The sequence below is a fragment of the Scleropages formosus genome, chromosome 3 (assembly GCF_900964775.1).
Source record: "Scleropages formosus chromosome 3, fSclFor1.1, whole genome shotgun sequence".
Lineage (NCBI taxonomy): Eukaryota > Metazoa > Chordata > Actinopteri > Osteoglossiformes > Osteoglossidae > Scleropages > Scleropages formosus.
The window spans coordinates 26,422,019-26,448,211 of record NC_041808.1 but is presented as its reverse complement, the minus strand read 5'-3'; the positions used below and the strand labels follow the sequence as shown (position 1 = coordinate 26,448,211).

General features: G+C 42.6%; 1 protein-coding gene across 2 annotated transcripts in view; it reads left to right on the top strand.

Moving 5' to 3' along the window:
* corin (corin, serine peptidase) overlaps positions 1–26,193 on the top strand; it is a 33,311-nt gene that overhangs the window by 3,298 nt on the left and 3,820 nt on the right. For both annotated transcript variants that reach the window (XM_018738617.2, XM_018738618.2), the window contains exons 3-21: positions 5,198–5,569; positions 7,612–7,822; positions 9,001–9,182; positions 11,281–11,394; positions 13,589–13,696; positions 14,802–14,912; positions 16,251–16,373; positions 16,532–16,639; positions 17,186–17,417; positions 18,304–18,449; positions 18,629–18,736; positions 20,097–20,210; positions 21,044–21,154; positions 21,619–21,742; positions 23,050–23,178; positions 23,639–23,688; positions 24,099–24,273; positions 24,786–25,057; positions 25,562–25,695. In XM_018738617.2, the coding sequence (XP_018594133.1) occupies positions 5,198–5,569; positions 7,612–7,822; positions 9,001–9,182; positions 11,281–11,394; positions 13,589–13,696; positions 14,802–14,912; positions 16,251–16,373; positions 16,532–16,639; positions 17,186–17,417; positions 18,304–18,449; positions 18,629–18,736; positions 20,097–20,210; positions 21,044–21,154; positions 21,619–21,742; positions 23,050–23,178; positions 23,639–23,688; positions 24,099–24,273; positions 24,786–25,057; positions 25,562–25,695 (2,924 nt within the window). The remainder of the gene's footprint in view (positions 1–5,197; positions 5,570–7,611; positions 7,823–9,000; positions 9,183–11,280; positions 11,395–13,588; positions 13,697–14,801; positions 14,913–16,250; positions 16,374–16,531; positions 16,640–17,185; positions 17,418–18,303; positions 18,450–18,628; positions 18,737–20,096; positions 20,211–21,043; positions 21,155–21,618; positions 21,743–23,049; positions 23,179–23,638; positions 23,689–24,098; positions 24,274–24,785; positions 25,058–25,561; positions 25,696–26,193) is intronic.

Below are 26,193 nucleotides of genomic sequence, written 5' to 3'. Positions count from 1 at the left end.
GCTGGTTCTTTAAATGCTTTAATTGGATGCTTTGGACGATCATTAAATACTGCTGGAAATGCTGGACATTTAATACTGAGATGTACTTATAAACAATCCACTATCACTGTATCCTTCCCTGATATCAGATGGTGGAATGCATTAACATTGTCATTTCACCCACTTATTCCTAAATTATGAATGTGCATAAAGAGGCATATGGATTAACTGAAATTAATCACTTGATATAGAGCTACAAATAGACTGAGCCTGATGCTCATACTGTAGGAGGGGAATAAGCTAGATCTGAAAATACAACAAAATATGCTAGTAATGTATTGCTTAATGTCAGCTCGTGTGTTTTATACAATTAAAAAAAAGAACTTTGGTCACTTTACATTTGGGTCTACATTTATTCATTTAGCACATCCTTTACTCCAAACCGACGTGCAACTTAGACTAAACAAAAGTGCATCAGCAATGGATAGAGAGCTTTTGATACAAACACGTGATTGTCGAGAAACAGTTTCGAGTAACTGCATATGCAATTGATTCATAGACGATATAAAGGCTCTTGTAACAGATGGTGTGATGCAGGCCTGCTGAGCTGCGAGGAGATAAAAGTCAAAGTGTGTGTGTGAAAGCAATGTGTTTGAGACCCTGCTTGAATGTTGAAAGGGATTCAGCAGCACTGAGGGACAGAGGCACCTCAAGTCCATCACATGGAAGCCAAAAACTGAGAACATATAGAATGTATCATGAGAGAAAGTTGTAACACATTATTCAATCGCTTCATCTTTATGATCAAGCCCTTGTGCTTGTGTTACACAAACACAAATACAGGGGGAATACATTACAGTTGCTTCAACATGCCCCCTCCTCCCCCCGGCCTCGTTACATCTTTAACCTTGATTAAGACTGAAATTTATCTTAACAACCATTAAGGTAAACAGCTGTGTTGTGAGAAAACGCCACGTTTAAAAGGAGTACTTTCCATCACCCCCTGTCCTAGTGGCACAGATAATTTACAATATTCCTTACAAGAAACACTTAGATTTTACTGAGTCCTGTTCCAGCAACAGTGATATTTTAAGCTTCTTAAGAGCTTGGAGATGTTCTGTATGCAGAGTAGTTATGCTGGAATATTTGCCAACTTTTCATGAGCTGCCGAGATGACTGCTACAGACTGAGGAAACATGCATATTTTATTATGTCCTGTTTAACTATTTTAACTTACAAGTAAATAGCTGAAAGAAAGCAGTTTTTATAAATAGTTGTAGTTATACAGCTGTTGGCTTTCGTAGAAGAAAAGCTCCGCAGGTGTAAACAGTAGCGGACAAAATGTTCACCCACGTTAAAATATTTACACTGATGTCAATTCAGTCCGGGGATGCTTTCCTCCAGCGATGTACAATGATTATTAACTAGTATTTATCCGACACCTTTATCCAAGGTGACTTACAGAGTTAGGTACATTGCCGTAATCTCCCTACAGTCATTCACACACCTGTACAGCAGCACGCTGTAACACACTCATATATACATAGTATTCATAGAGACATAAATGGATGGATGCCACTACTGGTTGTGCTTAAATTCACGATAAAATGTGTAAAACAGTCCGACGTCCCTGCAATGTGTAGATTTTTTTATTTTTTTTTTCCTCTGAACATTTTTTATATGTGTAGAAGTTGACTTCCTGTACCACGGTACAATCTGCAGCATAGGTCATGTTAATTTGTATCTGATGTTTCAGTATTGCGTGCGAATTTGCGTCATGTTAACATGACCATGTTTAGTAATTTTTCTGTTTGCCTTTATTATTCTCACCCAACTTTTCCCCGATTTCCTGTCACCCACAGATGGCATAGATTTGGATGCTTTGGATGTAATCTCCAGATATCTAATTATGTCACTGGAGCCCTATGAGTCACATACAGAACAAACGCGAAAACTTTTAAGGGCTGACGCAAAACATGTCGATTTTTCCCGAAAAGACGCCGATCAGAAGCGAGAGCTCGTTGGAAAAATAACTAGCTTTCTGGTGTTTGATAAGCGCAAGTGTGCATTTGCAACATGAGACTAATTCAAATGAATAATTATTTTAAAAAAGATCCCCTTTCCAGCAGATATGCGTTCCTCAGCTTCTGCAGGTCTGCCAGGGTTTAGTCCTCCTACTAGCTCTTCCACTGTACTAATTAAAAACAGCATTCCTAATTTTAAAAGCCTGAATTTTTTTTTTTTTTTTAATTTTTTTATCATCACATGGAATCTGGGGATATTTATATCCTCTTTTATTGTTTATCTTTAGAATATTTATATGTTTTTCCTTCCAGGAGTACCGAAAATGTCCTCCCCCTGGGCTGATTGAGAGGAAGTTTGTATAAAGACCAGTTTATTAGACGTTTTAACCTTTATAACACCGAAAGCTACACATTTCCACTGACTGCAGCGCTGTACAGGCCATTTGTGGGATGTAAAAATTTAAACAAAAAGGAGCATCAGTTTAAGTCTTCAGACTTCAAAAACTTTGCTCTTACCCTTGTTGCAAGTTCACCTTGTTTATTTTGTCGGCAATAAAGCTGAACGTGCATCTCACAGGGAGGGCGTCGAGAGGTCAGAGCGCACCAAAATATCTCGCTCCGTCTCCGAGCCTGCGTCCAGACACCTAAACATTTGTCCTTGGCTTTGACATGCATTGCTGTCCCCTGCAAAATGCGTCCACTTTCCATCACAGTTACCAAGGTGCTTAATGCTGTAAACACTGAGTATGATTTATCCATGTCAGAAATTTACATTTTTATTTTTAGCTGATGTTTTTTTTTTTTTTTTTTTTTTAAAACCAAAGTGACTTACAGTGTTAAGCTACTTACAGTGATTTACACACTTAAACAACTGGACAATTTTTACAGTGTCAATCCAGGGTAAGTACGCTGACCAGTGGTACTACATCAGGAGGTGGGTTTTGAACTTGGGTGTTTTGAGGGATAAATGATCATGAGCAAAATGAAAGGTGCTCTACGCTGTTAAGGTTAACTCAGCTCGATGTTTCAGGACTGCATTCCACTTTACGTGTCCTCAGCCCTCAGTCTGACTATTGACTTTCATAATTTCATAGTTAACATTACCAGGTAATGGATCAGGATCCAGTTATGGCTACTTTTTTCAATCTGTTGTGTAATTGAAAGCAAAAAAAGTACATATTTGTAAATAGATACTATAGATACTTTAAATGCATAATTGCTATGCTGTTAGGGTGACATAGTGTTTACAGTGTAGCACACATTGACTGAAACCGCTGGTCTCAGGCGGGGTTGCAGCGAGCTGGAGCCTAACCCGGCAACAAAGGGCGCAAGGCTAGAGGAGGAGGGGACGCATACCCAGGACAGGGCGCCAGTCCGTCGCAAGGCACCCTGAGCGGGACTCGAACCCCACACCCACCAGAGAGCAGACCCGCTACGCCACCGCACCCCCTACAGTGTAACATTTACCTTTACTTAGTTGAGGCTTTTCTCCAAAGCTACTTACAGTGGTTTACCAATTTATACAGATGAGTCATTTTTGCTATATCTTTGGGTGCGGCGGGTTTAGCCGGTGTCCACTGTGTGGTGGGTCTGGGGTTCGAGCCCCGCTTGAGGTGGTGGACTGGCGTTCCGTCCGGGGTGTCCCCCCCACCCCCTTCGGCCTCGGGCCCAGTGTTGCTGGGTTATGCTCCGGTGCACCGCGACCCCACTTAGGATGAGTGATTGCAGACATTGCAACAACAACAGAAAAAAATTCAGGGTTTCCTGATCAAGGGTACTATAGCAGGAGGTGTCACCCAAAGCAGTGTCCTTCAAGTCCAAGGGCAGCAATCCAAATCCCTACATTTTGTATTTAGGATAAGCTGTGTGTTATTTTCAGTCCTGTATTTCTAGCTGAATAACACATTCAGTAAAGTCTGATGAACAATGTTGTGAATTTTGTTACGTGCAGGTCAAGGGCTTTATTGCTAGTCATGGCCGGTTTGGACTAACGGGGCTTTATTTTTACTCTGTTTTAGCGTCTGCACTAAATAAAGGGAAAATATGCTGTGAGTCACATATTCTGTCAATGAGCTCCAGTTCATTCATAGGCTGTACTGTCCAGTTTCCCTGTTTTTTTTTTTTTTTTTTTTTTTTTTTTTTTTGGTAAAGGCAACAAGAGAAGAAGAATTTTCAGCCTCTGCTTTAACTGTTGGTGCAAATGTCCAAAATAATTCTATTCCTGTTACACCGTCCATTGCACTCAGTTGTGGGTAGGGGGAGAAAAAAGACAAGGGAGCGTTAGTCATAAGGACAGAGAGGCACCTGTTGGAATACTGAGTAATTCCGTACGTGTCAGGCCACTCCTCTTTTTTTCCGGCCTGCGTGAAGATATTTATACTAACGCCTGAGGTCGCTTGTGTTTTTAGTCGCAGCTGCTGGAAAATGTATATATAGAAGAGATGCAGTATGCAAATGTGCTTATGAGTCTGAAACGCGTGTCTTGTCAATGAATATGCAGGTCCTTGAGTTATCATTATCATTTTAGGCAATGAAGCTCTTTTCCAGAACAATGCTATTATAAACTCCGTTTAAGACAAGACGTATGAATGTTTGGAAGCTGTGCTGAGAAGCGGTGTGCAGGTACAGTTCATCATTGCATAACCAAACTATGTAGGGAAGGGTCTGGTCGTGTCATTTAAAGCAATGTCGTTTCATGTACGCGGAAATCATTTTAAAGGTTATATATATATATATATATATATATATATATATATATATATATATATATATATATATAATATATATATATTATATATATATATATATGTATATACATTTTTTTAATCTTCAAAAATATATTTTAGAAAGAAAAAATATAAATAATATCATAAAACTGACATTATCCTGTTGCACTATGCATTTTGTTTTCTGCTAATGTTTTATACATAAGGATTCTGTTATCCTTATGTACATATTTACTCTTATGCATATATATATATATAGGCACACACAGAAGGACAATCACATACATAATGTTTCTGAACTTTGTTGCAAAATTGTGGTATTGTGCATCAGAAGAGAGATGGCATCAGTCATACTGAAGAGTTCCTTTCGTCTGTCTGCAGAGGACATCCAGATGAAACTTCTTTATTTCAATAATGTGTTACGTTAATGACTGTTGAGTGTTTTATTTTTCATCCAACCTGACACAGGTATAATTGGAAATGGATTATTGGAATCTGGTGATTCCAACCGGTTGTCTGCCAGCAAAAGTGTCCCCACCGCAGACATCTCTGTGATGACTGTCAGCACAGACCTGCCTGGGATGGCCGCGGGGTCAAAGCCGAGCACGCAGTCGGTGTTGCGGAGCGCCGGCCACAACAGAAGCAGCCGGGGCATGGGCCACTGGATGCCCCGCTCCAGCAACTCCTCCGCCTCTTCCTCCTCATGGCCCCCAACCATAACCAGCACCCCCGAGGAAGCTACCATCACCAGCACGCCCCAGTGGGTGACCTCGCTTTCCACTCTGAGCCCCCTGGTCCTAGTCACCACCCAGGAGACAGTGGGTTTCAGCCCTGACCAAGGTGAGGAACGTGGAAGTTTCTAGTGGAAAAAGGTCTAGTAACCTGTATCTTCACACCTTTTGTGCTCTTCATGGGCCTGCTGCTGGTGTTCGCTATCTCTTCATTTACATGTTATTCTAATGTTCTTTTTAGAATATTAGTATCATGAATTAAGAAATACTTCTCATGTCACATTGCTTCATCTTTTAGGTCTAACATACTGACATCTAATTTATTATTTTAATTTGTACTCTGGGGGAACTTTGCTTAAAGCTGCCACCTTTGTACTCGAAGCACTCAGAATCGAATCACACCTCTTGCTGTAGGACCCTTGATCGAGGTACTTGCTTGAATTGATATAGTAAAAATTACCCAGCTTCATAAATGGCTAAATCACTACAAGGTGCTTTACATTGCAGGTTGCTTTGGAGAAAAGTGTCAGATAAACAAGTAATACAAGTAAAATGTATAGCACCTCTGTCAGCATCGCTCATCCATCTAGTATCTCTTATCACTCCATCTTTGAGTACTTTTTCTAAATTTCGTGCTCTTATGTTATCTCTGACATTCTGACTTCACATCAGTGAATTAGATCTTTTTTTTTTCTGCTAAAGTAATGGAAACTTAGAGCCTTGGACATTACTGGGACCCCGATGAAGGTTGCATTATATTTTCAGCCTGTGTCCCTTGCGAAGATGGGGACGATGACTGGAATTCCGAAACGGCACCACGTTTCGTCCTACAGCTTTGACCTGTGTGGAGAGTACACGGTCGCAGCACTTTCATCAGATGATCCAAACACCATAAAGATAAATCATTAAGCAAATACAGCCAAATATCCAGGAGCTCTGAAAGTGACAGGATCGGAAGAATTACAATGAAGAAGAAAAGACAAAAACTGTTCTTAAATTAAGGTTACAAGACCATTTATCATAATCAAAAAGGGTCACTTGAATTTCAGCGGCTCAGGCACTTCTGTACTTGGCATATAGAAGTGCTTTAAAAAAATACTGTTCATGTTGCTGGATTGTGTTTTATTATTCACACATACAATTTACAGCTTGTTAATGCAATTATTGTATAAAAATGTAATCCATACAGTTACACTGAAAACAATGGCAAGTAATAGGGTAGAATAATACAGAATGAGAGAAAAGCTTGGCTTTTGATATTGTTTTCACACTCGGTCACTAAATCCTATAATTCCAGGAGGTCCTAATGACTCCATTATATTTCAGCTCTGACCTACCGAGAACGACCATTATCAAGGTCAATTTAACACACAGAAAATTAGTCCAAAGCGTATTTTAATAGCTTGATAGTGGATTTCATCTCTGGCGGAGGTTTATTTGTAAATAAGTGAGCAGAATGAATTTCTGTGGTTCATTAACCCAACCAGTATTGTTGTTGATGATCCACTCTTATTAAATCAGTCTGGCCCCTTAAGGCAGAGTCAAACTGGAAAACGTGGCCATATTTATTTCTGTATTTGTAGACTGTCATAAATTGGGGGGGGGGGGGGGGAATTGGAAACAATTTCTTATCTTATACAGTGTCATTGCATGACAACGTATTTTATGAAATGTTGCTTATCCAATTTGCAAGTATCGACTGTTTTGTTTCTGACACAGTGTACAGTAATAAACCTGTAAGGATAAGGTGCAATTTTATTACTGCATATTCATTTAATGGGGGGTGCGGTGGCGCAGTGGGTTGGACCGCAGTCCTGCTCTCCGGTAGGTTTGGGGTTCAAGTCCCGCTTGGGGTGCCTTGCGACGGACTGGCGTCCCGTCCTGGGTGTGTCCCCTTCCCCCTCCGGCCTTGCGCCCTGTGTTACCGGGTAGGCTCTGGTTCCCCGTGACCCCGTATGGGACAAGCGGTTCTGAAAATGTGTGTGTGTGTGTATTCATTTAATAAAGTTGCTCTACAATACAGTAGGCGAAATATTCCTTAATGCCGATTGGTCGCATGCCTTCCTCTTTACGCCGTCTGTTAAAACTCTCAGAGCTCATTTTTCATTTGTGAAGAACATTGATAACGTCCGTGCCCCTCCTTCCCTGCAGACGCATGTTCGGACATCAGCGAGAGTCTTTGTCACATGCTGCCCTACAACCAGAGCAGCGTGTCGTCCCGGCGCGCCATTGTCAAGAGCACGGAGGTGGAGATGTTCCTCAAGTTCTTCAGCTACCTGAACCGCCTGAGCTGTTACCGCCACATAATGCTCTTCGGGTGCAGCTTGGCACTTCCGGAATGCGTCACGGAGGGCGATGACAAGTATGCCGGCAAAAAAGCACAGCCTCTTATTATTAAGTTAGCCGGCACGTTTCTCCCAGGAGACTTTCAGGGTTTCCCATTTATACACCAGGGGAATTTTTTTCGCTATGTCAGTTCAGGATTAATACCTTCATCAAGGCTACTACAGCAGGAGGTGGGATTGAAACCTGGGTTCTCTGTGCACAGGGTGACAACTCTAACCATTTTAAACCTCCCACAAAAAGAACAGTTATTTGCCATTTATCCATTTAACACCTTTATTCACAGCAGTTTAAAAGTGGCAGAAGAATTTCAACAACCCTTTAGGGTTAATCATCTTTATTATTATTATTATTATTATTGTCTGCCTTCATCCAAAGCAGGTGAAGATTTTATTTGAACAACTCAGGTTTATCACCTTGCTCAGATGTACCATAACCGGGCCTTGAATTAGCTACTCATTAGGGCGCCAGTGACATTTGCAGTTCATGAAAACATGAACCTGTGTGGGTTTTGGAGAATCTTTTTGTCACCACTGAAGCCACTTTCTAAACAACGGGGGTTTTGGCCAGGGGCATCTGATCGATTTCTGAACGCTCAGGCAAAGCTGCAGTCCAAGTAGAACATTAATGAAGGGAACTAAAAATAATAAGCTGTAATACTGATACAGACTTGAAATTATATACCGTATACCCCATGCTTCTAAAGCTCTGCTAAATCACATCAACACGGGAGGCACCGGTACGATATTGGCCAATTAACCAAACTGTTTTTATTTGGTTGCCCATGTTGTTTACATAACTAAACAATTAAAATATTCATCTCATGTAGGAAGACTAAGAAAACTGAGGTGACTGCATAAAATTCTAAAAAAGATGTTTTTTTTAAAAAATTAATTGATTTTTTATTCTAGGATAGCTGACAAAATCATGAGAGGCTTTAGACTGTAAATAAGATTGGGCTGCAGTGATTGCAGTAATTAACGTCAATCGCTTTCACCACGCTATTGTTGGTTCCGTAACGTGACCTGTTGTAGCACACATGCTACGACAAGGTAAAGTAGTTCACCTGGATTACTCTGGTAAAATATATCAGGTTTTTTGGATGAAAGCTTCAGCATAGGAATGAAATGATAATGGTCTCGAAGATGCAGAATTGTGTCTTTCTGGCCGGCTGATCCCTCTCTCTTCTTCCCCGAGGCGGCTGATCTTCCCCTGTATGTCGTTCTGTGAGGCGGCCCAGGAAGGTTGTGAGCCTGTCCTGCAGATGTTCAATGCCTCCTGGCCCGACTTCCTTCGCTGCTCGCAGTTCTCCAACCGCTCGGCATCGAGCAACAGCAGCACCGCCTGCTACAGCCCTCGGCAGGTCAAGGGGAAGCCCTGTAAGTGTCCTGTGGCAGAACGCTTTCCCACAGAGGTGCCCGTTCAGAACCGAGAAGGTACTACGCTTTTCTAGTAGCAGGGCTGAAAACCAGGTGGTGCTGCATGTGAGCATTTACAAAACATGATACGACGAGAGCCAAAGAACCCTTGATCAGGCTGCATTGTGCTGTTAGCCTCAGAGTTATGCAACGGTGCTGCAGTCCCTAAAAACCTGCATCTAAGGGATGCTGTTGAGCACTGTTACTACGCGTACTTGGCAAATTGTCCATTTTAGCAAAGGGACCCACATACCGTACAGAAAGAATCTCAATTTTTGCACAAAATCTGAGCTAGAAACTCTACAAAAGCGTATGTCAACGTCAACAGCCTTTGAAGTCCAGGTCCTCCAAGACATGAGAAATTGGTGTCAGATGGAGTCATATGCCGCCCAGCTGTTTTCTCGCTGCATAAGCACAGTCGCCGCACTACATCAGTTAAAGGTGTTGCAGTATAACCCTCTTTTTGAGTCAACAGCTGCGCCAGAAGGTGTTGGTGAAATTTCCAGCTCTGAAAAAAAGGACAAAACCACAAGCACTATAGTGCTGAATCATCAGTATGTGTTCAATTAACGAGCCCCAGTGACGAAATCAGGAGCGTTCAAAATATTATAATTATAGCACACACTTCGACTCACTTCAGCATCAGTAAGATTGCTTTTGTCACTAGTGTCCCCCAGACAGTATATCGCATGGATAAATAAATGAACAGCGACGTGAAGGAGGACGTCTTCTTTAGAACATGGGTATCTTTTGTGGTATCGGCGAGCCATTTATTGACATGTCATAAAGTTCAAGCTCAAACAAAGGCGTAGACGGTTTCACCTCTCCACGCTGAGTCTCGGAGTCATCTTCGGAAACACTGCGGATGGATGTCAAGCGCCAGGTCCCCGCGGCTTCTGTGCTCTGTGCAGTAGTGTGTGAAGAAACAGATTGACACACTGTGATGTCCCTTCTGGTCTGTGGCACTCTTTTGTGTCTGCAGGCCAGAGTCCACACACCAAGCTATAATAATGAGAAACAATAACAATAATGTTATTGCACCAGTCATAAAATAGTCATAAAATAAAAATCCATTTAAAAAAAAATCACCAGATGATTGCTTGAATTGGTGGAAATAATCTTTTCACACAGTTCCAGGTTCTTTGGAGTTTGAATAATGAGGCATAAATAAGCTTAAAAAACAGTTGCCTACAGTTTTGCAGTCATGCTATATGTTACCCTATCACAGAGGGCCCCTGGACTCTCCACTACCTGCTTTTGCTCGTAAAATATTTACATTTATTCGTTTAACTGACACTTTTCTCCAAAGCATCTTACAATGTTAGTTTATCTACAGTTATCCGGAATAATTGAAACAGACCACCCAAAGCCTTCTGAACAGATTGATGTACAACTGTACATCTTTAGGTTCTTCGTATTGACTGAAATATCACATTGATTTTTTTAAGTAAAAATTTTAGTTGAAATGGGTGAAATTTCTTTGGTGCATGCGTTTTCTTTGAGTACTGTATTGCTTTTCAGTGAAAGTTTGTAGGACCCTCTACATGACTGTAGAGGTTGCCAGTACATTCTGAGAAACCTCTTTTACTGTCTTCACAGGAGCTCCAGATGTGCAAATCTGCATGCACCAGATTTGTCTTTAATTGTTCAAAGGAAAATGGTTTAATGATTTTCAACGGTTCAGGATTTTTCCCTTCAAAACCAGCATATTTTTCTTAAAATACTCTAATCTACATGTGGAGCACACTGTAAAGTAGAAATAGTAGTAGTAGTCCTGTTCAGTCTGGGAGACGGAGGTTTTCTCCTTGCTTTTCCCAGCACATATTAGTTTTGTGTCATTGTGTGTGTGTGTGTGTGTGTGTGTGTAAACACCGCTGAGATCACACTCTTCTCATTCCAGATGAAGAGCTCACTGGTGTCAAAATTGCCCATGTGACGCGCTGTGTTTCATATGCCGCGTACTCTGTTGTATGAGTGGCGTCTGTAGCTGTTGACTATTTTAGGATGGGAAGTCAGTCTCTTACTTAGCTGTGTTGTTTTTGTTTATTTGCTCCTCCAGCTCTGTGCGGTGGCCGAGACAACTTCCTATGCCCCACCGGTATTTGCATTCCTCGGAAACTGGTGTGTAATGGCTACAATGATTGCGATGACTGGAGCGATGAGGCAGATTGCCGTGAGTCTTCATTCTCTAAACATGCATATTCACATTTATTAATTTATAACGCTTTCCTCAACTGAGACTTATACGGATTCGCCCATTTATTCAGCTGGGCAATTTTTACTGTATCAATTCAGGGTAAGTATCTTGGTATCTTAAGGGTACTACAACAGGAGGTGGGATTTGAACTGCCCCTACGTGTCTGTGTCGTTATTGAAAAATTATGTATATTTACTGATCTGAAGATTAAGGCGCCATCCTCCCACCTCAACTCAGGTGAACAGGCCAGAGCAAGAAGACAACAAGTTTATTCATTTCAAAGGGGAGCTCAAGTGTGAGAAAACCAGTACTGATGGATTTGTTTGAGCTGTGATAAGTCGAGTGCTGACAGTTTCTTAGTATTACATGAAAAAAGAAAAACAGGCTGGTTGGGACCAGATTGTGTGACTATATGGGGAGATTGGTCATGACAGCTCAGCAACGGCTGTTATTTGAAGAAAATTACAGATGTATTGTTGTCAAATGTCACATACTATTTTCGTGCTGCAATTGTTTACTGCTAACTTTCCTTGCCAGCCAACCAAGTGAACTCCACAGAGAAAGTTTGCGACCAGACGACCATAAGAAGCCTCCTGGGAGCTTTATTGCAAGAAGTTCAAACCCAGGCCCCAGTGCTTTGCTGTGATCCTATGAGCCTGAAGGCTCTGCCAGGGTCCAGATGTCATCCAGGGTGCGGGGCAAACCTGCCGACAAAGTCTAGGCCTTTACCCAGCCAAGACAGATTGTTCTGCAAGGATAAAAGCAGTGTTTACCTAGCAGCTCCTTAGTGTACTGACATTTGAAACTTGCCCTGCGTATGTAGAATCATGGCCTCCCTCTCTGTTACTTTTTCTTTCTTTCATAGGAACACCGTTCAAGAGATTTTCTGCTTCTTTAGCTAGCTTTAACATATATTTGTTTAGCTGACGCTTTGCTCCTAAGTAACTTCATATGTTATTTACCCATTTTAACAACTGGGTAATTTTTAATAGAGCAATTTATGGTAGGTACCTTGCTCAAGCACGCTAGGGTAGGGGGTGAGTTTAAAACCTTTGAATCCAACGGCAGCAGAGCTAACCACTGTACTACTTGCTAGTAGAGTTAATGTTGACGAATATTTATGCTACGGTCATCATAGAATGATGTTTGGCGAGGTGGGACTTTGCATCAAATTGAGCAAAAACTACATATAAATATTGTGACATGCAAGGGCAAACTGAAATAGAAAGTGTCCTACTGTATAGCCTGATGTTCATAACAGACAGCTCTCTGTTCATGACATATGGCCTGGTTCATCTCCGAGTTAACATTTTCAACACCTCAGCTATCGGGTTTCAGAGCTTACGGCAGCTGTATCCGAGAAGTTCCGCTGTCTTCAAGATGTCGAGTCATACGATGGCAATGTGTTATGCTGCTCGACTTTAAAGGGAGTTTCTTTTAAGTCGTTGTAATGGGTACAATTTATTTTATTAGAAGGTCCCTTGAAGCTTGCCTTTAATAAATGAATCCACTTGCCGGTCATCGCTTGGCCACGCATCTTTTTGCATAAGCTGTGTACTGACACCAGTGAAACGCAGAGCGGGTTTGTCGTTTGTCATCTTTGACAGTGAAGCTTCCCCCCCTTTTTCCATGGTTGCTAAGAAGCTTGGTGTTGGTGGATTGCACCTCTAATTATTTTTCGCAGAAGTCTTAAGCCTGACAAATGAGTCAAACTCATTTGTTCCTTTCAGCTTTACAGAGTGACACTTCTCACGTTTAATGAACATAATGTGAGTTTCGTGAAGCCCCCATGGGGCCGTGTCAAGAGCCGCGGTATCAGACTCAGCCTAGGAGGCCTAGTGATTATGATAAATATTGTTATATCCATTTAAAGTTGTCTTACATTTACATTTATTTAGGTGGTGCTTTTGTCCAAAAAGCAGTAAATCCATCATTGCCCCATTTAACAACTCTTTGCACTGTATGCCGTCTTGTTTTTTGTATTTCATTAATAAGAACCTCATCATTCAGATAGTCATTCACAAGATGCATGGAATAATGCTCAATATAGAAGGAATGACTGAATGACTGAAGAAAAAAGTGACAGGTAGTGTCCCTTCAAGGGTTGGGTATCACATCCTCTCTGTTTGAACCCTTGAGCCTTAAGCCCCCATGTCCTGGCTGTCCCCAGGCTGTGGCGGTGACCAGTTCCAGTGTGGGACGGGCCGCTGCCTGAGCCCCGGCCTCGTATGCGACGGCTATGACGACTGCGGGGACCTGAGCGATGAACAGCACTGTGGTGAGTCCCTCCCAGTTGTTCCCCACCTGTGGTGCCCACTGACGCAAACTGGCATGGGGCCGTGTTCCAAGGGATCAAGCACAGCCCCGGGAACTTTCCACTGCGGCGGAGGCACACGGTGCAAAGCCGGTGAGGGAAACCCATCCCGCTAGTCATTCCCTTAAACTGTACACGTCTTCACAACACCGTGTGAGAATCCAAGAAGCTGCCAATGGGCAGTTCCAATGGGACTACCCCCACAAGGAGCCGCGTCTGCTTTCTTTACCTTTCCCGGCTGGACTACAACTCCTGTGACACACAACCTGGATACAGCCGGGGACGCCAGCACCTGCTTGCGCTTTTAATAGGGGGACTTTTCCTCAGTGGCACCCAGGAATTACTGCATAATCCTCAGCAGTTGTCATGACAGTTTCCCGGGGCGTGGGGGCAAACGTTGCTTGAGGAGGGATCTCGGCCTCACATTCCGGCTAATTTATGCCGTACGCCAGCCTGGGAATGGCCTCGCTGCCATGGCAATGGTGTACACATGGCGTTCAGGGAATGTTCCTCACGCGCGAGGGTACCAATGATGGCAGCTGTCATTGTCATTGTCAATGGATTTGTCTTCAGCTCCGTTACGTTGTTGCCGAATCTGGCCCACTGGCTATGGTTTAGCTAGTTTTGGATCTGCACGGCGGGTTTACTTGTTTTGCATCATCGCTGAGCTGCAAACTAGCAGCTGTTAATCACTGCTACCGACTTCTTATAATGGTCCCCATGTGTGACTTTGAATCCTTTCACAGCATGCTGTCTGTGCTTTTGAACTTGTATATTGTAAATGACGTAATCTCTGTTTAAAAAAAAAAAAATGGTATTACCCGTAGTACAAGGAGTCTACTGGATGTCGTACTGGTATATTAAACTTATACTGGTATACTTGTATTTTGAATATTTTCAGATTTGAATAGCGCAACAGCTATAACCACAATGTAATATATATAGATCAGCCACTACACCATATATATATATATATATATATATATATATATATATATATATGCACCCACTTGTGGCATGTGGGGCATGGGAGAGCTGACCTCCATTTTCCCCTACCCCATTGCTGCAGTTTGCGATCCGGACAAGGAACACAGGTGCGGGGATGGACGGTGCATCACAAAGGACTGGCTGTGTGATGGGGACCACGATTGCATCGACAAGAGCGATGAAGTAAACTGCTGTGAGTAGCATGTGACAAACTCGAGTGATAAATAGCAATGAACAAAATTAGTTTTACCTATCGTGTCAACTTTTTAAAGATGTGATGCATTCATTAAGCCACAAGTGGTCACTCAGCCATGATTCAACAGGGTCCTGTACAACAAAAAAAAACTACTACAATGACTAAACCCAACAGGCCTATTATTCGGTGCTGCATTTTCATTTTTGCCTGGATGGACAGAGAAAGACTCGATATAAGAATTTTCCGTCCCCAGATGTCCCCCGCAAGCTGGTGAAAACAAGAAAAGAGGAGTGTTTAAACAGCAGATAAAACATACTTTTCTCTGTGACTGCTACAGAAAAGGAGCCTTTTAGTAATAATTCCAAAACAGGAACACTCACCAGTGAAGCATCTCTTTAAAATGAGAACAAAAATGAATAACCAAGCTGTCCGCACAAACATGAGGAATGGGTTAAAATGAGCTTTTTTCAAAAGATACAAAGCTAAAGTATAATAAAACAGACTTTAAAGAGACACTGCTTTCCTCTCTGAGGGTTTTCCCAGTGGATTTTCTCCAAGCTGAAGCTTAACCACAACTCTGCATGAAACAAGTGGTTCAGGAAAATATAACAGTAAAACACAAAATAGAAATATTTTTTGTTAAACCACAAAATATGTATATATAGTGTACTGGTGTTGTTGTCATGCATTAAAAAAACACTTCTGTATTCAAAGTTTTGGAGACATATTTTTAATTCTGGAATGCTTGATTTTTTCTCTGAGAAATACTGGTAATTTGAACCCCTGTGGATTGTGCTGGATTTCCCATTAACCATTGTAGGCACACTGTCTAGGGCCTAAAAATAAGGGGAAATGTTTAAAAAGCTGTAAAAAATAAGGGAAAAAAAATTTTGAGGCAGGAATTTAATGCAACTACAACTTAACAATTACATAATTCCAGAATTTTTAAGCATTTCCTAAAAAAAGTTCTGTTTTTTTTTTTTTTTTTCCCCCCCTCCCCTTCCCCTCTGACTTCTTCATCAATCAAACTGGTTTAACGATAATGCTTTGGTAGTAGAATAATTTAAAGCCATGCATCATATCAATCGATGTAATTCAGTTTTTGTGCATTTACCTTATCTTTTTTGTCGATTTTCAAGTGAAGTATCTAGGGCCTAGGAACACTAAAATCTGGCTTTCTATTATATACTATTCTACATCTATCAGTGTTTTAATTTGTATGTCATCAAATCAAGAGCGATGCTCTTAATTAGTAAAGTACTTGAAGATGTGTGTTTGTGGTGGAGCAGAGCAACTGGTGCCTGGCTTATTCTAAATTCTGTGGGGTCTCTGTAGCCTGCAAGAGTCAGGGGCTGCTGGAGTGCCACAGTGGCCAGTGCGTGCCCAGTGCCTTCCGCTGTGACGGGGATGAGGACTGCAAGGATGGGAGTGATGAGAAGAACTGTACCCACCTGCAGAGTAAGAACACCTCCTCCTCTACTACCCGTCTGGATCACCATGTGGTCTTGTGATTGAGATCTCCAACTCTAGAAGGCAAACACGTCTCATTTTCCTTCAGTTGTGACGGTGCTTATTTGATATCCTTACCTGGGTTTTTGCTGTGGCTCTCTGTACAGGTGAGGTCATGTGTACTCCTGGACACCCAAGTTGCATGTCCAATGAGTGTGCCCAAGGGTGTCATGGGAACGGTGCTTGCGATGGCCGCAACAGCAGCTCCAACTGCAGTAAGTCCGATGCCAGAACTGGAAACCCCAGCAAATTTACAAAACAATTGCTTTACCATGAAATGATACTGGAACTGGATACTGGAACTCTAAGAGTCAGATTTCCGTTAGTTTTGCTGTTTAATTATGTCTAAAAAAATAATGTTTCTTGGCCACTGGTTTGCATTTATGAAATATGATTTGTTCAGCAGATGCTTTTTGCCAAAGTGACTTATAGTGCTTTACACATTCATACAGCAGGGTAATTTTTTTACTGTCTCGGTTCAGGTACCTTGATCAAGGGTACTCTAACCACTGTGCCACCTGCTGCTCCTGCTTGTTCATTGCACAAATTTCTTGCCATGCAAGTCCAGGTTATAGCTTTGAATTGTGACCCCAGATTTGCCTACATGGAGATTCTCCCACTCTTTCCCCAAACCATCCTACATGTCTAGTTTTCTTCCAGAGTGACTCAGAGCTGTACTTTTGCAACGAAGATATGGTTAAAAAAAAGTTCCCACAACTGTAAAACCTACTTGATTAGACAGCTTGAACCTGTCCTTACAGGTCACTGTGAGCCAATCACCCTAGAGCTATGTATGAATCTCCCATACAACACCACGCACTTCCCCAACTACTTGGGCCACCAGAGCCAGAAAGAGGCCTCAATCAGCTGGGAGTCCTCCCTGTTCCCTGCTCTCGTGCAGACCAACTGCTACAAGTATCTCATGTTCTTCGCCTGCACTGTCCTGGTGCCCAAGTGTGACCCGGAGAGCCAGTGGAAAGTGCCCCCCTGCAGGTAAGGCTGGAGACCCCACTGCATCCACACTGCACAGGGCAGCAGGAAGCACTGAAATGGGGGGCAGTGATTGAAACTGTGCTCAGACAGTGTCAGTTTACACAGTGCTGCTGACAAATACATCAGATTAACATATGCCTTAATATTTTCATCTCTTTACATATATATTTTTAAATATATATGATATATTTTTAACATGGGGGCGTGGTGGCATGGCGGGTTTGACCTGTGCTCGCTGTGTGGTGGGTCTGGGGTTCGAGCCCTGCTTGGGGTGCCTTGCAATGGACTGGTCTCCTGTCCTGGGTGTGTCCCCTCCCCCTCCGGCCTTGTGCCCTGTGTTGCCGGGTTAGGCTCCGGTTCGCCGCAACCCGGCTTGGGACAAGCGGTTGTAGACACTGTGTGTGTGTGTGTGTGTGTGTATTTTTAACATATTTAATGTATGGAATATATTTTCAACAATTTTCAAAGAAATAAATGGTCCAGGCCGAAGGGGGAGGGGACACACCCAGGACAGCACGCTAGTCCATTGCAAGGCACCCCTAGTAGGGCTCTAATCCCAGACCTGCCACCCAACGGATGCTGGCTGAACCTGCTGTGCCACCACGTCCCCCTAAGTGGAATACAAATAATTTCAAAAATCGGTTTAAAACAGTACAGGCATTTGTTGATTTAAGAAATGAATTCGTTCCTGAAAAAGGTGTGAATATCGAAATTTCAGATACCAAAACCTTCTTTACATTTATTTTAAATGAATGAATGAATGAAACAATAAATGAACGAACAAACGAACGAAAGGTTATTTGTTCGTCTGTTCATTCAACAAACAAACAAACAGCGTATCAGCTGTGATGCATCACCGATGCGGTCGATCTGCGTATCTGTACAGGTCACTGTGCAGGAATGCAAAAGAACGCTGTGAGTTTGTGCTGGGCATCGTGGGACTGCAGTGGCCAGAGGACACTGACTGCACCCAGTTTCCAGAGGAGGGCCAGGAGAACAGCACATGCCTGCTGCCCGACCCCGACGTAGATGGTCAGGAGTCATTTGCTCGCGCTCATCATTTCATACTGTAGTCTTTTTTTTCCCCTCCAGACTCTCAAAGCCAGAGCTGCTTTGAGAAAACCACATTTCTTTCATTTTTCCATTCAAAGCCACTTGTAATGTTTGACAAACAGCATGTGACAAATCTCTTATCCTTCTGCCGGGAGAAGAGTGCTCACCGAGTCACTTCAAGTGCCAGTCTGGCCGCTGCGTCCTTTCCTCCAAGAGGTGCGATGGACACACGGACTGCGATGATGACAGCGATGAAGACAACTGTGGTGAGACATTAAGCTCCTCAGAAGGTCAATATGGCAGGGCTTGTCCAACAGTCTCCTTTCGCCCCTTTGCAGACCCCAATTATCCCCATCTGTCATTCATTTTTCTGTCATGTCCGGGCACCAGGTAAATCAAAAAGACAAACTAGTAACTAACTAGAACTGATCCGGTTTTGAAAGCGTTTGAAATTTCTGGCACGTGTTATTAGTTTAACGTCTTGTTAATTAGCAATTTATGGTCACGTGCAAATGGATTTACAGTTTACTGTCAGGTATTGTGCGGTGAATTGGCAAAAAGGCAGCGCAAACCAAGGTTGAGGAGAGACGTTCTCGAGAGGGTTGAGCTGGACCTGCGCAGACTTTCAATTAAATTAACCCAGACTAATAAGATTTCTGGAGGACGTCTTGGGTTCTTTCAATGCTAAATGGCCCCGTTCACCGCTCGCTTACAAATGTTAATATGCGTGAGAGATGCTTATTTGTTATTTGTGGGGGTGCTGGAGGGCGCCCAGCGGTCAGTGTCAGTGAGCACGTGCCTCTCTCCAGGGCAACTGTGCCAAAAGGTTAAATATTACTGATTGGAAACTTTAGGGGAACATTATAAACACATGCAGTAAAAATATTTTAAATCACAAAGAGCATTATATCACAACATTATTCATTCTGTAATTAATACAGTGATTTGAAGGTCATTTCTTCTTGCTTCTATATATGCATTTTTTTCCCCATTGTCCCAAACTTTTAGTAAAAGACACTGCAGCCAGTGCCTGAAATATATTTTTGGCAGCAGGTGGCATAGTAGTTGGAGTGCCTGTCTTTGGGCTGAAAGGATGGAGGTTCAAATGTCACTTCCTGCTGTACTACCTAAAAGCAAACTACTTAAGTGGAGTTGTGCCGGTCAGATTAATAAATGAATAATGACATTTCTACCAGTATAAATGGGTGAAATAACATGAATAGCAACTTCACATTTCAAACTGCTTTGGAAGAAACCATGAGCTAAATTAATAATTGAATCATTAATGATTTTACAGTGATGGAAATTTTGATAGAAAACTAGAAATGACCTGAGGCTGTAAAAATTAACAGCACATTTCTTACCTTTCATATCAAATACTAACGAAACATCACGAACCTGAAGTTTTACAGAACTAAGCCACTGAAAAATGTGCTGATTCCACCCAAAGGTCCTGAGCAAACACTGCAGTACGCGCACAGCCATTCAGTAACTCTGTGGCAGTGAGATGGATGTGGGAGGCGCTGTGGGAGGCGCCGTGGGAGGGGGATGTTACTGATAAATGTGCCACCGATGGAAAGATGCTCCTGCTCTGATGTTCAATCTATGACCTTTCCTGTTTACCAGGCTGTAAGGAAAGAGGATTGTGGGAATGCCCGAGCAACAAAGCCTGCATCCAGCACTCAATGATCTGCGATGGGTTCCCAGACTGTGCCGACCTGGCCGATGAGAGGAACTGCTGTGAGTAGCCGTCTCCCGGCAGTGCCCGCAGGGGGGGCTGACAGAAAGCAATACGCTGGCGACTCGTATTACGGGTGGCTGAATTACACATTTTTAGAAGATAAAAACATTTATTCGGTTAGTTTATTTATTTTTAGTTGCGTAAACTCATTTATTTCCTGAGATATCTCTATGCGTACCGGAGTGGATGTGACCTCTGTTTACTCATCAAAGCTACAGATGGCAGTAAGGAGCACCCGTACAGAGCAGGAGTGTTCAATTCGCCCAACTTCAACAGTGTTAACAGCTCATGTCTGGTTTTCCTGATTGCTGGGGATCAATAACAAGACGATGCTAAAGAAGTCAATAGTCAGCGCTGAACAGGGGTTTATGGATGCAACGTTTTTATGTATTCGTGTCAATCATGCAACATTTTAGTCATGTTAAATTAGTTTTAATTTTAATGCAGGTAAGAGTTAATGAAGTATTAAATTAAAAAGGCTTATAAAAGTTTTATTTTTTTTTTTATTGATTATAGCTATATCTGCGATACCTGTAGAACCTAATACATAAAGAAATGAAAGGATATCTGGATTAATAAGCTTTTAATGGCGGACTTTTTTTATTTTATTTATCTTAACAGACTTATAGTCCAGTTTTGTTGGTAAGATGTGGATCCTGTGTTATTTAATTACCATCTTCCATCTGTTTATCCAAGGGAAAACTAGTGACATTAGTGGGAAAAGTAGTCACATGCGTATGAAACCAGCAGACGATCAACATTTTTCAAAAAATTACCTAGGTACACCATCCCACATCACTGTGCTTCTGTTTGCTGTCATTCCCTCCAACAGCCGTGTGCAGCGACAACGAGTTGCCGTGCAACAACCACGAGTGTGTGCATCGCACTCTGTGGTGCGATGGGAAGAAGCACTGCTCAGACAGTTCTGATGAGTGGGACTGCGGTCAGTGGCTACATCTGCTTTACCCGTTTGACTCCTTCTAAACTTAACTCTTCCCGCTTTCGTCAACTTCCTGCAAAGCTTAGTAACCATCCATCGTCAACGACCGCTTGTCCCGAGCGGGGTCGTAGCGGGTTTGGCCGGGTCCTGCTTTCTGGCGGGTCTGGGCGTCGAGCCCTGTTTGGGGTGTCTTGCAATGGACTGGCGTCCCGTCCAGGGTGTGTCCCCTCCGCCTTGCGCCCTGTGTTGCCGGGTTAGGCTCCGGCTCACTGTGACCCCGCCTGGGATAAGTGGTTTCAGTCAGTGTGTGTGTGTATTTCTAACAGTACTGCTAACATATTAAAATGTTTGTGTGTTTTACCACTTTATCAGAGGACCATGAGGAGTGCATGTCAGTATCTAAATCTCACCATTTAATGCTACTGTAAGTGCCTCATTTGTATTCCCACCCACCCTCACTCCTACAGTCTCTCTGTCCAACACGTCCTTGTCCCTTCTGATGGTCCACAAGACAGCATCGGAATACCAAGTCTGCGCCGACAACTGGCACCCGCAGCTCAGCCGCCTGGCGTGCAAGCAGATGGGTTTAGGGTAAGGTCAGTAGTTGACAGTAGACTGTCTGCAAGACCTGGCAGCTTTCCCTGGTGCACATGCAAAATGAAATTGTCTTCTGCCAAAGGGACCAAGTGATGGCTCTTTGTATTTAGAGAAAAACGAGTAGGCTAAGTTGTTTGTGGGTTTTCAAGATTGCAGAATATGGCATTGATAGTCGGTTCAGTTCATTTCGTTTTATTTTTATAAATGGGTCTTCTCAACAGAGAGTGCTGAACAGTTGGAAACATACATAAGTGGTGAAGAAAACCAAGAAATAGACAATAATAACGATTTACATCCCATACAGAACAAAGCCAACTGGCATCTAAGGAAGACAAAACTCATAAACCAAAGGAATGAGAGAAAAGTAAACATCATGGGGTCCAGGCACAAGTGGCTGCCCACCTGTCCTGTGCATTCTAATGTGGATCTTAGTGGGGAATGTCTATAAGTGTCTATAGTGCTATGAAAAAGTGCTTGCCCTCTTTCTAATTGTCTGTTTTGAGAAGAAATTCAGTAAGATGTTTTTCTCAGTCCTAGTAGTTCTAGTGCGGTTGTATCACCTTTCGCTGCAATGACTGCAACTAAACCCTTCCTCTAACTGTTGGCCAGGGTGTCACACCACTGTTTTTAGATTTTGTGCTCAAAATGTTACATCGAAAAGCTGCAAAAAATTGAGAAAATTTGAACGGGGGTGCAAACTTTTTACGGAGCTGTCAGCTGAAACAATTTCATTTTGTCAATGCAGATTTGGCATTAATGGAGGTGTTTTTCCTTTAATAATGTAGACCTGAATTAAAATTAATATGATACATTAATATTGTTAATAGATGAGAAATCTCTTCAGACCTGTTTTAGATGTCTAGAAATATTTCTGGTTAATACTGTAAGCCCGACTTTTAAAAATATGTGTAATATTAATTAGCCTAAAATTTATTTTAGCCCTTTTGTCTGTCCATCAGTCCATCCATCCACTTTCTGTTATTATTTACTGAACCAGCATCACAGTGACCTGAAAGCTTATAAGGAGTGGATATTGGGTATGAGAGCAGGTACACCCTAGATCAAACTTTTATTCATGATAGGGCTCTTAGACAGACACACACACACACACACTGTACGTTCACTGAGTTACACACAAAGAGCCATTTACTGGTACAATTTCTCCTGAGCAACATCTCATGACATGCTGGAGGGAATCCATAAATGTATCCCAAGGAAACCCAAGCAGACACGTATGCACTGAGCAATATGCAATCTCCCAGTATGCTGTTTGCGGGTCTGTTTCTGTCTGTCGTGCGCAGGGTTCCGACTGCCGTCGCAATGGTACCGGAACAACCCGAGCAGCCAGGCCGTAGACGCTGGCTGCACGTTCACCCGGACTGGACCCAGAGGAATGGCTCTGCTCTGCAGGCCATGCTGGAGAAGAGAGGGTAACGGTCCGAGTCTCAGAGAGCCAACAGTACATTACATTTACATTTATTCATATGTGGTGAGACACCTAGGAGCACAGCACACACTGGACCTTAGGGTAAATGTGTAAAAAAACTTAGTTTAGATCAAAACCGGTGCATGTGCCTGCAATAACTATGCCACTTTGGCAGTTTTGCCCACGGAAATAGTGCCGCGTGTCATGACAAACAGAACGATTCCAGTAAGCCTGTGTGTACTCTCTCTTTCTTCCCCTAACTTTAGAAGGTATCATAAAGTTTGAATCCTTATTTCCGTCAGAGTTTTGCGTTGTGCCGTATTTGTGGAATTTTCTTCTCGATAGATTTTATTAGTAAGTAACAGGTGACTGTTAAAAGTTGATCTGATTAGTACGTTTTAGCATATATATGATAAATTGTTATTCAGTCTTTTTTTTTTCCCCCCCTCAACTCCTGTTTGAAGACATTCCTGCCATTCCCGAAGAAGAATATCACTGCACTGTACCAAAGAAGGTAAGAACTGCCACCTTTAATTTGTCAAACTAAAACTGTAGGAACATTTATATAAGACACTGCTTATGGAATATCTTTCCATCCATTTTCAGTAATTGGTTTCCCAGTGGAGGGTCACGGTGTCCTCAGCTAATATGTGACATGAATGTAATGATAAAATCATTGCCATACAGCACTGGTGAACTGGAGAAACTCAGGAACTATCTCATTTTAAAGTATAGAAGATGGAAGGTGAAACTGGTCTCATTGATTGACACTGATTGACATTTACATTTATATTTATTCATTTAGCAGACGCTTTTCTCCAAAGCGACGTATATCTCAGAGAAATACAATTTGTGCATTACAAACAGATTGACTGATTGACTGACTGATTGAGAACGCACCCGCTCTCTTCACCGCTGTCCCAGACTGCGGGAGGCGACCGGCCGCCCGCATGTCCAAACGCATCCTAGGTGGACGGACGAGTCGCCCCGGGCGCTGGCCCTGGCAGTGCTCGCTGCAAAGCGACCCCAGCGGGCACATCTGCGGCTGCGTGATCATTGGCCGGAAGTGGGCGCTCACGGTGGCGCACTGCTTCGAGGGGTGAGTCCCCACAAGATTTCCTCGGACTGAGCATCGGAAGCCTCTAGAGGTTTCTTTTGCGTAAAACATAGAAACATGTCTTCGTTTAGAATCTCGTCGTCTTTTATCTCACAAGTTACTACACCAACCATGTGTCTTTCAGCAATTCTATACTGTTAGGATTTTCTCAGTTTTGTTCAGTTTTGGCTCAGTACTTATGTGTGGTCCAGTGCATTTTCCTACAGTCAGTAAGTAGATAGATTAAAGTTTAGACTATTAGATTAGACTAGAGTCATGTGCATAATTATGCATATGCATAATTGGCTCTTCACAGTCAGGAACTGTTTGCATACCTTTAGCTGCAATGACTGCGACTGGAATAATAACTTTTTTGGAGAGTATAATACTCCTTATTTATGGAAATTTTGTGATAATTTTGCCTTTACTGCGGATTAAGCACATACTTCATATTTGCAGAATAATTCTGCGACTTGTGCTTCAACAGTCTAATGAAGAAAACTTTTAATCCTCAGTCGAGAGAATGCAGATGTATGGAAGGTCGTCCTGGGCATCAACAACCTGGACCACCCGTCCCCCTTCATGCAGACGCGGAAGGTGAAGAGCATCATCGTCCATCCGCGGTACAACCGGGCCGTGGTGGACTACGACATTAGTGTGGTGGAGCTGGATGAGGAAGTGGAGGAAACCAGTTACGTACGACCTGTCTGCCTACCCCACCGGGACCAGCTTCCCCAACCGGACACCTACTGCTACATCACTGGCTGGGGCCACATGGGCAACAGGAGTGAGCATCACTCTTCTTTCTTGCTGTTACTCCTTTACTCAACTGCCAGTTTCTGTAGCACTCTGAAGAGCTTCTCTAAGTGTTGTGTGGGAACGGCTGTGCGCTTGTTATGCTAACTGCCACCATACAACGCAAAACTGTCTAACCTGAATGCTCCCCTTGAGGAGTCCGAAGATCCAGATACATATAAGGTGCAGTTTATCATCCATCCATCCATCCATCTATCCATCCAACCAACCAGTGCAGGGTCATGGTGATCCAGAGTCTATTCCGGAAGCACTAGGTATGAGATCCAGCACAGAACAATCATATGCACTCATTCCTTCACACATACATACACTATTTGAAGTCACCAGTTCACCTGAAACGCATGTTTCTGGACTATGGGAGGAAACCAGAGTGCCTGGAAGAAACCCACACAGACACTAGAAGGACATGCAAGCTCTGCTGTGTCACCATGCAGCCTTTCAATTTCTTGTCCATTTTCTAAATATTTTTGTCTAGTGCCTTTCAAGCTCCAAGAAGGCGAGGTGCGGATCATCTCCCTAAACCAGTGCCAGTCTTATTTCGATATGAAGACTATCACGTCCCGCATGCTGTGTGCTGGGTACGACTCTGGAACCGTGGACTCCTGCATGGTGAGTCATTTGTTTCCCAGGGGCATCCCGACTTTGCATGCTGGAAACATTTAATCATTTCCACTCATTAGGCTCTCTTATGATCAGAATGTAACTGCAGCCGCAATTCATGGGGAATTAATCCAGAATTTGTTACTAATGCCAGCTGTTAATAACACTCATGCTACTAGTTGCATGTCTCTTTGTGCTCATTCTTCTTGATATTATGTTAAGTGTTTTGAGACAACATTGCTGGGAAGAGTACAATACACATTATCTGTGTATTGCCAGACCTCGGGCGACCAGTCACTCCAGACCGCAGTTACTTTAAATATTTTTTCCAGGATTTTCAAAAAACAAGTGCCAAAAGAAAAAAAAAAAAAAAAACAAATGGAAGAAAATTGAAAAAAGGTGAAACAAAACTCTAAAAAAAAAAAATTCAATATTAGAAGTGCTTTACTTAAAATTTTTAATAAAAAAAAACATTTTAATATAGAAGCGGATTTGGTAAGGAAGGGT